Here is an 18595-nt window from a genome sequence, read left to right as displayed (position 1 = left end):
TTTTGCATTTTAATATTTTATTCAGTCCATCAAGTATGCAGTAAAAATAGTATTACATGTACTATTATATAATTAAAGTATAGTATTGCCAAACATATTGTCGTTATCACAAAATAAAATGATAGCTGAACACCTCAGCCGATTTTCATAGTATCTACTAAGACTGAAAATCCATACCCACAACTTTGTTATCAAGGTCATTAACGTCACAGCCGACCTCGGTACAATTTTCAAAATGTCTGATGTTAGTAAAATCAAACTGGTGAAAAAGGCACTACGATAACAACATTTATCCATCCGTTAACAACAGGTGAAAGTACTGTCTAATCAAAACAATAACGGTCTACATAGAATCTTTCCATATCTGCACGAATTCTGGAAAAAAGAAAGTACGGAGTTATATCAATAGAATAAAACCAAGTAAGATAATCCGTGTGTTTACATCAAGGAAGAACATTTTACCAACTTGCATAAAATGCAAATCAATTGAAGTAGTAGGATTTTTTTTACTTACATTATGAAATGATATTTTGTTTGTTTGTTTTACGTCTCTTTTGAGAATTTGTACTCCTATTGAGACGTCACTAACTGTAGGTGAAGTACTAGTAACTACTAATGTAGACTTGTATGTGCTTAGTGCTCAGAGTCTTAACAGTGAGGGTTCTTTATCGTGCCAACACCTTTCGTTACACGGGACTTCCCGTTGTTTAAAGCTGACATGAATTAATAAATACGTACACATTCCTCATCTTATCCGCCATATTTCTCTCAGGTAACCTAATTTACTCTACCCGTATATACCTCAAATGTGATTGTCACACCTGAGTGATTTTTCTAGGTGGACTCGACCAGTGCACATCTCCGATAGTAATATATAGGGAATGAGAAACAAATAAAATCATATTTTAAAACATTATGCTTTGCTCAAAATTACAAAATATTTATTGTATACCAATGAAACATTCTGAAAATTTAGATAATTTAGAAAAAATGCATAAATGCAACAACAACAAAAAAGAAAAAAGCTTTTCTTGCATACACTGTACTTGCAAGTATTTGCAGTTTCTTTTGAAATAAATGCGGAGAAATCATTTGCCAATTACATACTGATAGAATGCAATAAGCAAAGAGCATAACATATATTATCTATATCAATTCTTGCAAAATACAGGTGAATGCCATATGCATAATATGTAATGCACATGGCATATTCGCTAAATAAAAAAAACCCAAAAACAAACAACGAATCAAACTGTCAAATACGGACGTCTATTCAACAGGTATCGGAGATGTGCACTTACCGAAAATATTAGATTCTCTTTATTCTGATATATCCACGAAACAAAATGATAAACTCCATTTGTATCTCGTTAGAACTTTACAACACGTTGTCATTCCATTATACAGACTGCGACACACTTCAACCTTTGCTTATTCCATTTTATCAATAGATCATAGATGAAATATTTCTCTCCGCGTTTTTGTATAGTTTTGAAATATTTACTGCAAATGTACGCACCTTCACGTAAAGAAAAGGCATTTTTAGCTTTTCTGAGCCGAAGGCTCAAAGAGCTAATCATATGGCCATATGTGTGACGTGCGGTGTGCGTCAACTTTTTTGGAAAAGGGGCTATATCTCAAGAACCCCTTGGCCAATTTTTGTCAAATTTGTCACAGGGTATCCTTGGCCCAAAGGCTTTCATTTGTACTAATGACCCTTTAACAAGGGGAGATAATTAGGAAAATGCAACAAAAGTAGTGGTTGCTAAAAAATCTTCTCAAGAACCACTGGGCAAATTATCACCAAACTTATGTATAAGGATGAGGATAGGTTGTACAGTAGATAAAAAACTGTTCAAGGCATCATCCTGGGGCAAAGGGTGTGGTCTCAAGGTCACTTCAAAGTTTACCTTAAATTTTGTTTTGTTAAAACTTTGATATTTTACTTAGTATAAGGACTAGGATCATCAAATTGTGTCAGTTGATGCATCTTAAGACCTAATAATTATCATGTTGTCTCAAAAGTAAGTCATGGTGACCTACTTTTTGAATTTGGCAGGTAATTATTATTAAATGCATTTTGATGCATATCTTGGACACTTTTGAGTCTATGATCATCAAAAGTTGTCAGTTGATGGATCATGGGACCTTGAAGTGCGTCATGTGAAAAGTATGTCTCCATGACCTACTGTCTGAATTTTATGGCTAATCATTTATGAATACATTTTAGGTTGTTATTTCAGATACCGAGAGGTTTAGAATCATCAAACCTTGTAAGTTGATGTGTCTAGAGGCCTCGAAACATATTTATATAAAAAAGTAGGTCACAGTGACCTACTTTTTGAATTTTGCAGACATTCAAATTTCACATTTTCAATTTTAGATGCATATTTTGGACACTATGAAAGCTAGGATCATCAAACTTTGTCAGTTGATGCATATTGAGTCTTCATAGTTTGTTGACCAAAAAGTAGGTCACTATGACCTACCTTTGGAATTTAACGGCTATATTTTAAATTTCAGATACTATTTGACTTACAATTATCAAACTTTGTCAGTTGATACATGTTGAATCTTCAGAGTGTGTTGACTAAGAAGTAGGTCACCGTGACCTATTTTGGATTTTGACGGCTATATTTGAATATTTCAGATACTATTTGACTTACAATCATCAAACTTTGTCAGTTGATGGGTCTTGAGTCTTCAGAGTGTGTCGACCAAAAAGTACGTCACTGTGACCTACTTTTGGAATTTGACGGAATTTTGGTTAGTGAGAATTTTTGCCTGCTCTACAATGTATCAGAAGAGCGATTCTAGGCCCATGGGCCTCTTGTATATTTATTTATCCAAAGCTTTTAGAATGATTTACTACTGTGCGATATGTTTATTGTAATTTTGAGCACTGCGTGGTGTTCCAAAACGTGATTTCATTTCTTTTTGATGTCCTATCAATTAGTATCGGAGAGGTACGCGTTACCTGTCGTAGCTACCCGCACTGGTAAATCGAAGACACTGATGTGAAGTGAAGCGTAGTAAAACCCGTTCCCTTATATACCATGCGAACCCTGATACATATAACAATAGAATATCCAACTAATATGGCGGATTAGCAGAGAAATATAGCGGACATATAGAATTATACTATATTTATTAATTCATGTCAGCTTTAAGGTAGCTCACTACACTAAAGCTTATATACTCTGTATGACACCAGGACACAAGATCGCAATTTAAATGTTTTGTGAAATTATTTGTATCCATCGATTTGTTTGTCTGTCATCGTAGCTCAGTAGTTAAAGCATTGGGCAGGTGAACCGCAGATCTTGAGTTCAAATCCCCCAGAGTTTTTTGTTCATATGTGTTGAAATTTTTTTTTTTTTTTTTTTTTTTGAAAATCATGTTTTTGTTCAAATTTGTGGTGTTTTTTTTTTTTTTTTTTTTTTTTTTTTGCCCTTTTGACATACATGTATACTTATGGTATATCATCATATCTTTTATAATTAAATCAATTCGTACTGTTTTGAGAAACTATTTCTGGGTGTAGTGAGCCACCTTAAGGTCATATCCGAAAGACCCTTGATTCTCTATTCTAAATGCAGAGCGTTTGTCACTGCCTATGTTTACATTTTAGATTTGACAGGAGCGGGGTTTGAACTCACGACCTCCCGGTTACGAATCGAACGCTTTACCACTGAGCCACCGCGAAAGGAAGAAGCATTTCTTAGTCAAGTTATTGAAATATCAATATTATGAAAACTATTAAAACCAACGTCCGTAAACAATCTTATGCAGATATCCTTGTCTTTGAGGGATACGTGTCTAAATCCATGCACATCATATCAGGCCAACATTTCATTTACATGAGTTCAATGCCACGCATGTAAATTGATTGATTGTGTATTGTTTAACGTCCAACTTGAGAATCTTTCACTCATATGGAAACGTCACCATTGCCGGTGAAGGGCTGCAAAATTTAGGCCTCTGCTCGGCGCTTACGGCCTTTAAGCAGGGATGAATCTTTATCGTGCCACACCTGCTGTGACACGGGGTCTTGCGGTCTCATCCGAAGGACCGCCCCATTTAGTCGCCTCTTACGACACACAAGGGGTACTGAGGACCTATTCTAACCCGGATCCCAACGGGACGCATGTAAACATGGCGGGAATTATCGTGACATTGACGGACACTCGGGAGTACCAGTAGTCCATCTGTCACACAGAAAACTCACCTTCATAATCTATCTTGCCGTCTTTATCTGTGTCAGCTTCCTTCATCATATCAGCGAGCTCCTTATCGGTCAGTTTCTCCCCCAGATTTTGCATAGCGTATTTTAATTCCTTTCCGTCTATTAAACCGTTTCCGTCTCTATCGAAAATTTTGAATGCTGCACGAATGCTGGCCTCTTTATCCGCTTCCGAGGGCTTCTTCGCCAACTCTTTCTTCATAAAAGCAGAAAACTCTTTGTATTCTATCCTGCCATTGCCTGAAAATATGAAGACGATGTTTATTTTTTTCAAGTTGTATGTCTGATCAATCGTAGTAAGTTATTTTTCTCTTTCAAATGAGAATGCGTGTATCTGCCAATACATTATAACGATACTATCACGCGTTTTACACACCGCCTGATTGACATCACAGGAAACAGCACACCCACCCACCCCCCATAAATGTTAACCCCCGGGCCAAATGCCGGAACCGGTGACAGTTTTCGCTTCGACTAGAATATGGCTGAATTTACTTACAAGACGCGTTATTTCCACAACTGTAACATTGCATCCATTAATGGATGTAATTGTCATAAAGAAATTAACACTAATAAAAATAAAAATGTTTATTCGGTATACAGGCCTATACATACAAACACACATACATAAATACCAAGGATAACCCATGAAAACTCGAAAGCTTATTTCCAATGTTCCTTTGATGCACGGATGTTTGCACGAGAAGGTCATTTATGTGGGAGGAAACCGGAGCACCCAGAGGAAACCCACGTGAGCGACTGCCATATACTCTCTCACATACAACCACTGCCGATCACCATCGAATTCGGGTCGCAGCGGTGAGAAGCGAGAGCGCTACTTATACCTCTGCGCTACCTGGACACGCATATCTCTGGTACTCCATTTTCACATGTTCCCAGTCCTGGGATGTGTTAATCTGTATTGTTGGTATAATGGTATTCTCTTTAGAGAAGTCGAGAGGCATATATATGCCTCTCGACTTCTCTAAAGAGGATGCACATGTATATTGTCGGTAGAAAAAATTCGGAACATTCGGAGTCGGATAATTTGGAAAAAATTAATTTTAAAAAACATGGATTTTGGTTCTCGAAAATCTTTTTTGCTTTAATAAAATGATATTATTCTTGTATATATATCAATAGGAAAACATGTTTGAATATAAGATGAAATGTCAAGAAGCTTTACGAGAAACAAAATGCGTGTTTACTATCCCCGGAATTTTTCGACTCCGGGTGTTCATTTTCTTTTTCTAACGCTAATAGAGAATTCAAACCCGGGACTATCAACACGTGAAAATAGATTAACAGCGAGTAAATATATGTTAATTTCCTTGTAGAAGATACATACATTAATTTTTAAGTTGTTGAAAATAACTTGTCTGTGAAGTAAATCCGGGCATATTTGAGTGAAAACGTCAATCGAAGTGCAAACCGTCACCGGTTTCCGACATTTACACGTTTTCCAGAATAAAAAAACAAAAACATGAAGGTTAGCGAAGAGAAGTGAATGTAGGCTATACCTGTCCACTTCTCTAAAGAGAATACACAAATGAATGAGGCAAATGAAGGATGACGTTGTACATACCGTTTTTGTCCAGGACTTTCATTGCTTCTAAGACGTCCCCTCTCGTGACGTCCAGCCCCAAGATTCTCATAGCTTTCCCAAGCTCTTCCTTCGATAGATATTTATCATTGTTCTTATCGAAGGTCTTGAAGAGGCTCTGTATTTCTGTAAGAAAAATGAATAGGTAGAAATGCAAGATGATTTTGCATGACACGGGAAGCTTAATTCCGGCGGGGCGGGTCCGAACTCCTTGATATTGGTCAAACTTTCTAATTTTGTTTATTTTTAAACAGTCACAATTATAACATACAAATGTTGAACCTTTACTACAGGTAACACCCCCCCCCCCCCCCCCCCCCCCCCACCAACACCCCCACGCCCTAGTTGACTATCAATGCTAGAGTTCAACCCCACCTTCCACATACGAAAATCTTATGGATCTGTGCATGTGTGGGAAGATTTGTTTTCTTAAAAATCAATGTTTTATTGAAAATTAATGAATAGTATTTGGGGGAGGGGTCCCCGGTATAGTTGCAGTAGGACACATTCACTCTGCTTTATCTCTCAGTATTCAAAGTCCCGCGTGGAAGATACAGGAACCCATTAAATTAGTAACTACAGTGTCCGTCTGTCTGTACGTCTCTCAACACTTCTTTGAACGCGGTGTCCTTGGTATAATGCGCAGAGGAGGGTATCCATGTATGTGTATTTTGAATTCAGAAGAGGTCCCCGTAGTTATACAGCAGGACCTTTGATGATTTTGTCATTGTTTTAGTTTCCATTAAAATATTATCATTCCCAAAAAATAAGAAATTCTGAGAATTTTTGTAACATTCACGTGAAGGGAACACATTTTGATTTTCTGCTAAAACGGAAACTAATTAAACAAAACTCCTTGTTAAACTCTACTGACCAGCAAACCAATTAATGGAAATAAATAATCCCCTTAATTCTATTGACACTACAGATAAAAACTGGACAAAAATGAAATGTTGGACCGTGATTCTGGCCGCGCTTATGTAACACACGATTAAAAAGTTTTTTCAAAAACCGCAGTAAACGAATAAAAGATAGTATTCTCGCCACAACGGCTTTTCAGATTTAAGTGCTATAAATATTTTCAAAAAGCATTAATTTCACGTTAAGAATGTATTGTGTTGTTATTAAAGTTGCTATCTTGTTTTTAAAAGTTCCATTTTTCACTTCAGGTATATTACCTTTATAAATATTTGCCGCAGTAAATATTTTTCTTTTGGTATTGTGTGCCATTGATTTTCCCTCCGTGTGGAATGTTTAAACACTTGTCGAAGTTCGCGTAGGTAAGAATAACGAAATTGTTATGTTGTAAATTTTAAAGATACATTATATTATTTACTGAACAGTCCTGGTCCACATCAAAGTCTGCACCACTTGACCTGTTAAATGGACTTACGATGCACTTTATATACACGTGACGTGCAATGAGAGGGAAACACGCAATATTACAGTCTGTAATGGGTAATGATCTAGAAAAACGTGCACATAATATCAAGGTGTAATAAGAAATAATTGCACGCCATATGAACCTGTAACGTGTAACAAAAAATACGTGCACGCCATATGGACCTGTAACATGTATATAAAAAAAAAAAAAAAAAAAAAAAAAAAAAAAAAAAAAAATACGTGCACGCCATGTTAACCTGTAACGTGGAACAAGAAATATGTGCACACCATCCTAACCTGTGACGTGTAACAAGAAATACGTGCACCTCATGTTAACGTATAACATGTAATGGGGGAGAGAAAATAAGAGAGGTGCATTAAACTTACAAAAACTTAAGATTAGTGTCGAAAACCATAAAATATATTGGTACATGTACATGATGAGGTACGTAGAGATGATAGGCAATCGGGTAAACACATTTAAAAGAAGCACCTGCCGGCTTTCTCATAACAGCGTTGTTTGTTTTTAAAGTGTTTATATACAATTAAAGTTGATGTCTCAGTCTGCGCATATTGAATTGACCTATACCATGATTAGATTTACGGAATCACGGCTTTTCGCACGATGAATCCACTGTTTACAAATACAGAGCGGTTCGGTGAGATTAAATCCCTCTTTATTATTTTTTTTTTATTACGGTAAACTACCACTGAAGGTTTCATAATGCATTGTTATCTGAATTGGATTATGGCACCTTTTTATCTGTTTAGTTAGTTAGGTATATTGTATTCCTAACTACATGTAGGTAACATAAACATTTTTTGTTGTTGTAATTATCACAATTTTGAGCACGTGTGGCGGAAATTGAGTCGATAAAGTGGATGAAGTTATAAATTAATGAATAATTAAATAAAAACGGGATTATTTCATGTTTATTTTTTCAACGTAAATATTGGATTATAGATCAATTCAAAGTACAAATGTACTTCATACATGTATCTGACATGAAATTATAAATGATATACACATCTATTCAACGTGCTCAAAGCAGTCTAAAAGCGTTCTTCGTGCAGAGAAAACTAACTTCTAACTCACTTCTATCTAGATTTCAAAATCTATTGATCGACATTAAAGTTATGTTTTCTTGAAGACTTGAATGGTCGACTTTTTATGATTTGAAAACAAATTTAAATCCTACAATGACAATGCCTTTTGCTTACACAAGCCTTTAAATGTGGTTCCTTTAAGGGAGGTTCTTGTGATGTTTTAGTTCTCTAGTCACGTGACCTTACACTATGGTCCAGGACCCGGTTGTCAATGTTTTCCGTCTGCATATTACTGGGAGTCGATCTTTCCTAGGCCATCGCGCTTGAATACATGTGTGTATATAACTTTGGTGTTGGTCCCTTCACATACCCGTTTTGTTTGAAATAACGTTTTTACCAGAAAACGTTCTCCAAACAGTATAATCCCCTATTCAAAATCTAAAACAAAAAGCTTATTTCAAATTATGAGCACCGTATAAAATGTAGAGTCTTATACGTGTTGTGGAGAATGTCTTGAGGAGGTATGCTACACCAGAGCAATTTGATATGGATGAAAAGTGGAGGGTATGTACAACAATACCTGTATATTGAAGTTGAAAACTTTCAATTTTATTTTATCTAGTCAAAAAAATGAAGTTTTAGTAGAAAGCAATCTGAATAGAAATTAAAGAAAAACTCTGCTGGACTCGAACCAACGATCTACAGTTATTCAGTCAACGTACTAGCCTACTCAGCTAGGCGATAATGTTTTTATTGCTGATATTCATATTTTCATCCCTGTTTAAAATGGCTGCCATTATCATGATGTAGAGCACCTCCGGTCCTTAACCTTCAACCCCTCTATTCAGTAATGAACTCGTCCATAAAGTACCTAGCATATCATACATGTACAGTGTATATGTAAAACGAACATATCTATAAATGATGCATTGAGCCAATGTTACTGATAGAGTAACTGAGCAAATTAAAGGTAGTTAAAATAAATCAATATCAAACTATAAAAAACCCAGCGGAATTACTTTAATATATACAGCAACTTTGAATGTTTGAAAAAGTCCGACTCCCAGAAATATTTTCTGTACTTTGGTTGTATTAGAATATGTACGTGTATAATACACACTCAGGCGCGGATCTAGAAAGTTTTCAAAGGGGGGGGGGTTGAAGAGGAAATGCAGAGGCGGATCCAGGAATTGCGATTACGGGGGTGGGGTGGGGGCGCCACTTTATGAAGCAGGGGGTTTGGGGCCGCCTTGAGGCCCCCAGTGGGTCCCGGATTTTTATAGGGCTTAAAATATGTCTCCTATTTAAGTCATTTTTACTATTTTCTATCACTCTTAATAAGGTAAAATGACGCAAATTTTATGGGTTTTTGGAAAAAATTAAGTTCTCCTAATGAAGTAATTCAAGGAATCAAAAAGATTCTGTCATTCATTTCTCCGGGAGTGGAAGAAATTATTGCTTCTTTTATCGTTAAGTACATTTGTATAAACAAGATACCACGATTTACCTACCATTTAAAAATTTTAGGGGGGGGGGGGGGCTGGCCCCCCCCCCCCCCCCTCTTAAATCCACCACTGAAATGAGAGTTGTTATAACGTACGTTAACATACATGTAGTTAAACGACAACTTAACAGGAATGCTATTAATTTGTATTTCTAAATTCAAATTTGGATTAATGTTATTATATAATTATCATACGTAGATTTGTCACTCTTGCTTTTAAAACGAATCCTGTTTTAAAATGTATTCCGATTCACTCCCAGTAATTCATTTTTTTTTTTTTTTTTTAAATAAATAAAATGAAATAAACTATATAAAAGATAATTTGAATTATCATCACCTGATAGAAATGTTGACGTAAAGAATTTCCATTCCCTAGGATTTTAATAACTCTACAGTCATTCTCTCTCTCTCTCTCTCTCTCTCTCTCTCTCGCGAATCCAAGGGGGGGGGGGGTTGCAACCCCCGTAACCTTCCCTCTAGATCCGCCACTGCACACTGCAGATTTTAATGGCAGTGTCCTTCTTGGCATATTCTATGATATACGATAAATTCTATGAAAACGTGGTAAGATTTTTTAATGATAATTTCGTTTCAGACAAGATACATTTCATCAGGATCCCGGGGAGGGGATGATCATGGTGAGGGTGATGGAAAAGCGTATGCTGCGAGTTTGTATCATTGTAGTAACACTGTATAAGGTGATCTGCCCCCCCCCCCCCCCCTCTCAATCTCAGGGCTGAGAAATTTATAGATACTACATGTATCTCTTACATGTATTAACTAAACATAAGATACCAGAATATCTCATTCCTCTAATCCCCTTTAATTCTAGTTAAAATTGTACACGCGTGACGCTGACAAGTATACGCTCCATATACTGAGGACATTTTGATATCATTGCCACTCCTGGTTTATTGAGATGAAGTTGCTTTTTACCTCTTGATTGCTGCCAAGAAACTGACATAAATATGTTTTCAGTGATCAGGAAAAACATACATGTACTTTTTTAATGTGAAGACTCGTTGTCTTCATGTTTTAATACGAGCAGGTTTACCTGCAGCTCCCTCAGGTTTACCTGCAGCTCCCTGGGGGTGGAGGTGGAATTACAGACAACACAGAGAGATACAGTTTCACCGCTACTCGTGCAGGGAATTACAATATGGCGGTGTAACCGTGGTGGCGGTCGCTGGTGCTCAGGGTCGCTCTTAATAGAATATATAGGGAAAAGAACGACTCGGATCACCGGCTTCTGCGCATGCGTGGTATTTAACTCGAAGCGGTGACCTACTGGTTTTAAATCCATAGTAATAATAAACCCCCTTCTCAGTTTTCTGTTTCGTATGCACATCATAACTTGAAAGATACAAATTAACTTGTATTATCCAACTCCAAAATTGATATTTTAATGCATAAGATTTCTGAATTATGTCTAAGATATCTAATAACGAATAAACAACTTGAAAACAATGGCTGTTTATTCAAAGCATATTTACAATAGTGTTATCTCCATAACAATTCCTAAGTCATCTTTTATATTTTAATCACATGACAACAGGTGTGAACAAGGCACAGCTAAACGCCTTAAACTTGGATTAACGTGCAGGTGTAAACAATTACCTGTAAATAAAATAACACCAGGTTATTCTACCGTGACCAACCTTCGTAATCATAAGTACAAATACCACTCGCCCAATACTTCTCATTACCAGCTCGTTGGAGTTATCGCGCTTTGATGACTCTTGTGCGTTATTGGTAAGAAAATGCACAAATCTCGCGAGCAAGTGCGAGATTACTGGGACATAAACGGAACAAAACGTACATAACACCCCCCCCCCCTTTTTTAAGAGTTAAAATGCATGGTGTATTTTTAAATAAAATTACCATTAGTCAAACCGCATTTTTCAAATATTCTAACACTATCTTATTAAAGATGTTACATGTTTTTTAAACTCCACCACATCTATTTTAAAAATTCCAAACAACGATGTTCTCTGGACATCCAAGTCCATCAATATTTTGTAATTTTCAAATTAGCTTAGATGCAGTTTGGAAACGCATTAGGTGTGTTAATTAGTGTTATAAACGTCTTTAAAAAATGCAGTTTGGCATATACATGTATATAACTTGTTGTAAAATATGGGGGGGGGGGGGTGTACGTGTACGATTACAAAGTCCATGCCATATGAACCTGTCCTAATTGTATGATAAAATAGAATATCCTCATAGTCTGACAGAATAACTTTAAAAACATTAATCACATTGATTACAAGAAAATTTCTTGTGTTGGATGTGCATATAGGTTTTTCCCTTTACAGTTCTTCTTGTGATTGATGCTTTATATCGCACGGTCAGATTTGGCAAATTTAGTAGCTTCTCTCCCTCACATAGTTTAATAAGTTCGTCTGTTTTCTTGTAAGAATAATCAATTCCTAAATTTGACTTTAGAATTTTAATCAGCGTTGTGGTTTGCAGTCGGTTATAATATATATTCGATACCATTATTCATATTACGTATGCCTAAGTAATGTATTCACATTATGTTGTCCCGGTAGCACGACTTTACGCGCCTTTAATTTGAAGAGTTCCACTAATGGAAATGATAAGTATTTACGAACAATACGTAGGCACATATTCAACATTGTTTTATTATTTATTTATCTATTTTGCATAGTATGTTTCTTCTCTCACCCTCTTTTATTTCAAATATATTTTCTGATTATCTGAATTCAAATTATCTCCGATATGCGAACAACCACACATCTACTGTATACAACTTGGAAGTTTACTTTGGGTGTTTTTGTACAAAAGTGGAAGACTTTCCTATTACGAGATAATTCTTTTTGTGTTAAAATTTAACCAACTAGACTCTATATACATGTACATATAGCAGGATCGTGTATAGGAACCAGCAGGCATTAGGGATCGTGCCATCCTTCTTATTCCCAAAAAAAACCCATAAGACAACAAAACTAACGTCTGGCGGCTTTTTTCGTCTTTATTTACCTAATATCTATTTATTTATTTTCAAGGTCAACGTATATCTGTTCACTTATGCCCCAACTATAATTGCTTACAAAGGACACGTTTCAGTTTCACGAAATTAGTCAAAATAGGATTCATGTTTGGTATACGGACAAAAAGTCACAGGATAAACGTCACTGGACAGAAAGTCACAAAATAAGTAGAAAAGTCACAAAAATGACTTAGCAAATGAGACCCCATATATACTTTTAAGATAATAATAACAGGTGGTACCCAAATGCTCACTAAAGCTGTTGTTCAGACACCAGACATTTCTTACAGTGGATAGGAGGTACAAGGGAATACATGTCATCATTATTGATGTTTGTTTTGCCACATTTAGCACCTTCAGTTCATTATTAAATGTTCATTATCAGATAATAAGAAAGGAAAAATCATTAACTTGTTTATATATCAATTATTATATGATAGTTCACTTACTTCTTGTTTTGACAATGATCTGGAGTGAAAGGAAGCCAACCATAATTCTGTCATCAGATTTTGTTTTGACAATCATTACATGTAATATGTAGTATACTAAACCAAATGATCATATCAAACTTATTTCATCGAAATAAGAAATCTCTCTTTTTAAAAATCAAAATGATATTTTACAATAAATATGATAAAAGGAATAACAATTTTATAATTATTATCAAAATCTCATAGAAAATATAAAGTTTGCATATATATTTTCTTAAACTTTACAAAAAGAACAGATATGTTTTCAAATATATATAAAAAATCAAGTTTTGTATTTTCTTATAAACTGTGACTTTTTGTCCTATGACATTTTGTTCTACTATCATAAAATTCTAATTGTGACTTGGTCTTATTTTCTTATAAAATTGTGACTTTTTGTCCTGTGACATTTTGTCCTACTTTCATAAAATTTCTTATTGTAACTTTTTGCCCATGGACATATTGGCCGTGTCTTTTTGTAATTTGTAAAGCTGTAAATGGTTTGAAAGGTACATAATTTCAGCACAATGTATATATTAATTATGACTTTAAAAGTTGAAATATTTTCATGATCCTGGTTCTAATTAGGAACATTTATTTGAATCATTTTTTATATATCATAAAATTACAATTTTCTTATATCAAATTCATGACAAGGAACTACGTAAAAATGAGCAGTACTTTAAGTGAATCTCATTCTTTGCAGTCAGCCAATAATATGATAGGACTGGCTTCACGAGTATGTACAAAAGCCACGGTATCGACGTCCAGTTGTTTAATATCATCATGAAAGCTGCTGTCTTTGGATCGTCTTTTGTCTCGCGTCTCGGAAGATCTACCGAAGCAGACCCGAGAATAAAATATTTTGGAGTTGGTGGCATGACAGCAAAGGAGCCAAATCAAACCTGCCTCCAAAACCTGCTTCAGTATTCCCCTGATCGAGTTTTCATTCATCTCTGTGGAAACGACATTAGCGTTGACGGACAACCTAGGAAGGTGGCTGAAAACGTCCTACAACTGGTGCAGGTCCTAGAAGACAGCGGAGTTGGAACTGTTCTCGTGGGACAGATTCTAGACAGGGGTGGTACTTTCAAGAAGAGCCCTGGTCTGACAAGGGATATCTTCAGGAGGAACAGGATTAACACAATTCTGCGAGCAAAGCTCGGAAAAAGATTTATTTTACTTCGACTGAAATATCCCCAGGACTTTGCGGCTGATGGTGTTCATATTTCCCAGGGAAACCTATGGAAATATGCCGCACAGATAAGGAGAGCTCTTCTGACAAAGTAAAGCTCGAGAAGAAAACCGGCCCTTTTAAGGGCCACAGAAATATTTCGAAAAGATGCCTCAAATAACATACATTCAGAGAGACGAAATCTTTTTAAGAGTCGAAACATATACTCCCTAATTACCAGCATACAGCCTCACCGAACTTTCTATCAAACACATAAAAATCCACAAATCATTTGTTTTCAGTCTTTATGGTCCGAAATATACGTATAAAATTGGCATATCTTTTTTAAAAAAAAAATAGCCAAAGTAGAAATGTAATTGAATAATTATTTTGAATTAATTATGAGCGTTGGTGTCTGGGGTCGCTCTTCAGAATGACCGTTTCATATTTTGTCAGAACTGACTAGGGTATGGTCTGTAAAAGTTGCACAAGGTGCAAATGGGTGGCGGTTTGATTTGAAATAGCTAATTTGAGTGTAGTTTCAGAATTCAGGAGAGAGAAAATGGGGAAAATAATTATTTTGAATTAATTATGAGCGTCGGTGTCTGGGGTCGCTCTTCAGAATGACCGTTTCATATTTTGTCAGAACTGACTAGGGTATGGTCTGTAAAAGTTGCACAAGGTGCAAATGGGTGGCGGTTTGATTTGAAATAGCTAATTTGAGTGTAGTTTCAGAATTCAGGAGAGAGAAAATGGGGAAAATAATTATTTTGAATTAATTATGAGCGTCGGTGTCTGGGGTCGCTCTTCAGAATGACCGTTTCATATTTTGTCAGAACTGACTAGGGTATGGTCTGTAAAAGTTGCACAAGGTGCAAATGGGTGGCGGTTTGATTTGAAATAGCTAATTTAAGTGTAGTTTCAGAACTCAGGAGAGAAAAAAATGGGGAAATTAATTATTTTGAATTAATTATGAGCGTCGGTGTCTGGGATCGCTCTTCAGAATGACCGTTTCATATTTTGTCAGAACTGACTAGGGTATGGTCTGTAAAAGTTGCACAAGGTGCAAATGGGTGGCGGTTTGATTTGAACTAGATAATTTATGTGTAGTTTCAGAATTCAGGAGAGAAAAAATGGGGAAAATAATTATTTTGAATTAATTATGAGCGTCGGTGTCTGGGGTCGCTCTTCAGAATGACCGTTTCATATTTTGTCAGAACTGACTAGGGTATGGTCTGTAAAAGTTGCACAAGGTGCAAATGGGTGGCGGTTTGATTTGAAATAGCTAATTTAAGTGTAGTTTCAGAATTCAGGAGAGAGAAAATGGGGAAAATAATTATTTTGAATTAATTATGAGCGTCGGTGTCTGGGGTCGCTCTTCAGAATGACCGTTTCATATTTTGTCAGAACTGACTAGGGTATGGTCTGTAAAAGTTGCACAAGGTGCAAATGGGTGGCGGTTTGATTTGAAATAGCTAATTTAAGTGTAGTTTCAGAATTCAGGAGAAAAAAAATGGGGAAATTAATTATTTTGAATTAATTATGAGCGTCGGTGTCTGGGATCGCTCTTCAGAATGACCGTTTCATATTTTGTCAGAACTGACTAGGGTATGGTCTGTAAAAGTTGCACAAGGTGCAAATGGGTGGCGGTTTGATTTGAAATAGCTAATTTAAGTGTAGTTTCAGAATTCAGGAGAGACAAAAATGGGGAAATTAATTATTTTGAATTAATTATGAGCGTCGGTGTCTGGGGTCGCTCTTCAGAATGACCGTTTCATATTTTGTCAGAACTGACTAGGGTATGGTCTGTAAAAGTTGCACAAGGTGCAAATGGGTGGCGGTTTGATTTGAACTAGATAATTTAAGTGTAGTTTCAGAATTCAGGAGAGAAAAAATGGGGAAAATAATTATTTTGAATTAATTATGAGCGTCGGTGTCTGGGGTCGCTCTTCACAATGACCGTTTCATATTTTGTCAGAACTGACTAGGGTATGGTCTGTAAAAGTTGCACAAGGTGCAAATGGGTGGCGGTTTGATTTGAAATAGCTAATTTAAGTGTAGTTTCAGAATTCAGGAGAGAAAAAAATGGGGAAATTAATTATTTTGAATTAATTATGAGCGTCGGTGTCTGGGGTCGCTCTTCAGAATGACCGTTTCATATTTTGTCAGAACTGACTAGGGTATGGTCTGTAAAAGTTGCACAAGGTGCAAATGGGTGGCGGTTTGATTTGAAATAGCTAATTTACTTTTGGATGATGCCACATTGACAACACGTGTCTTTGATGACCATTCCTCCTATCCGATGGAACCAGATGCCGGCACAATTCCAGTTTTCCTTAACGACCTTACTAACACATTTGCTTTCATTTTATCTAAGGTTGGGATCCATGTGCAGTGTGACCAGTCAAGATCATTCCTACTCATGATGTTGTTTTTCAGGTGTTTAATCAATGGAGAAAATCTAAAAGATCTCAAAATCTTTTGATTTCAGATTACTTGTTCACCTGGCACACCAGAAGTAGCATTTCCGAAATCCTGTGGACAATTAAGAGGTTTGTGGACCTAATTCTGTAACAGAAACTCATGACAGGTAAATAATAAATCAGTATCAATTGAACCTGGAAACAGATGCATTGATCGGCGAGTCCACCTGATTTTTATGAACCTCGAGTACATCTGTGCGAAAAATGTATATATATATATATGCAGTTGTTGTAAATAGCAGTTTTATTGTTCTTCAGATATTGTAAATAATATACACTTATTTTATTATTACTCTCAATGTTGTATGCTGACTCTCTGTTATGTAATTATTAAAGGTTTTAATAAAAACTTATCTTTTTCATAAACCCATTTAATATCAATCATTCAAATTTTGGCTCTCATGTTATTATTAACCTTAAGTTTTTACTTCACACAATCCGAAAAAAATTTTACTTGAATTACATGTAATGCATTAAGAGAATTACACAATGTGAATTTATTTAATACTAATAATAATGCTTTGATTAGATAATGTACAAGAAAGTGGTAGTTAAAACAATTATGGGGGTCACTATTCATGGTGTAGAAGGTAATTTGAAAACAGCAAAATAACAACTTTATTATTTTCAATGGATCCATAATAATAAAAAAATTCAGCACAGCATGAAATTCTGATTGGCAAGACATTCTTGAAAACTTTGGTTTAAAACTTTTGTTTTCACCTTTTGAGCACTGACCTTTTCTTCATTATTGTTCAGGCCAAATAAAAACATGTGTGGTTACAGTTAAACGACAGTCCATAATTTTTACCTCCGACCCTCAATTATCTTTTTTTTCCCGGTTTTTAATATTTCCTAAATTCATTACCATATACAAATAAAATACACGCCTTTTTCAAGATTTTCTTTTATGAGAAGGGTTAACTTTATTTACCACTATATATAGGTTTTTGGCCCATTTTCCTTCAGGTGAAGCTTTAAGTTCTTTCATAGCCAATATATAGATACCGCTTAAATGCTAAGCTGTAAACACTTACAACAGGCCATCTAACGTTAGACAGAGAGTGACATAGAACTAAAAAAAAATGCTTAAATACACAACTGAGCTATCACCCTACTTATTTTTGAAACAGTAAGAAAGATTTAAAAACTTGGAAGGGTTTGAAAACTGTAACCTGGGTGAAATATGACAACATGATTTTGGCAAATGCACTGATTTTGTTCTGCATTTTTATTTTTTTAAAATATATATATAAGTCTTAGAATTGTAAACACTAGGGTGATCCCTACCAATTTTGATAAATATATGTAAATGGTATATGCAAGGAAGTGACGATAAAAGGAAACTGTTTCCATCTTAAGTCTATAATAAAAAAGAAATTAAATATCATTCCTACATACCAACACTATATTTCAAGGGATTGTAACTGAAACCACACATAGTATTTTATTTCGTCTCTTAATTTTGGCTTTCTATAACATTTATTTTTATTCATTCCAAATTAGATCATACTTTTTACATTAAGCACTGAAATTTTTTAAAGCTTCATTATAATTGTTAATGTTTTGTTTTTACTTACTAAGAAAATTTCAGGACTTTATTTTTCATTTGGGTTTAAATTTTTATTCAAAATTATGGCTCATATGAGGATACCTCCACGTGGTATGAGCTGGG

At 35.5% G+C, this 18595-nt stretch overlaps 1 protein-coding gene across 2 annotated transcripts in view; it reads right to left on the bottom strand.

Moving 5' to 3' along the window:
- Positions 1–18595, bottom strand: part of LOC125646810 (calmodulin-A-like) — a 32843-nt gene continuing 14248 nt past the window's right edge. For both annotated transcript variants that reach the window (XM_048873350.2, XM_048873351.2), the window contains exons 3-5: positions 5829–5972; positions 4229–4483; positions 1–375 (exon numbers count right to left, since the gene is read on the bottom strand). In XM_048873350.2, the coding sequence (XP_048729307.1) occupies positions 344–375; positions 4229–4483; positions 5829–5972 (431 nt within the window). In that variant the 3' untranslated portion in view covers positions 1–343. The remainder of the gene's footprint in view (positions 376–4228; positions 4484–5828; positions 5973–18595) is intronic.

The sequence above is a fragment of the Ostrea edulis genome, chromosome 6, assembly GCF_947568905.1.
Source record: "Ostrea edulis chromosome 6, xbOstEdul1.1, whole genome shotgun sequence".
NCBI classification, from domain to species: Eukaryota; Metazoa; Mollusca; class Bivalvia; order Ostreida; family Ostreidae; genus Ostrea; species Ostrea edulis.
This window is presented reverse-complemented; position numbering and strand designations above follow the sequence as displayed.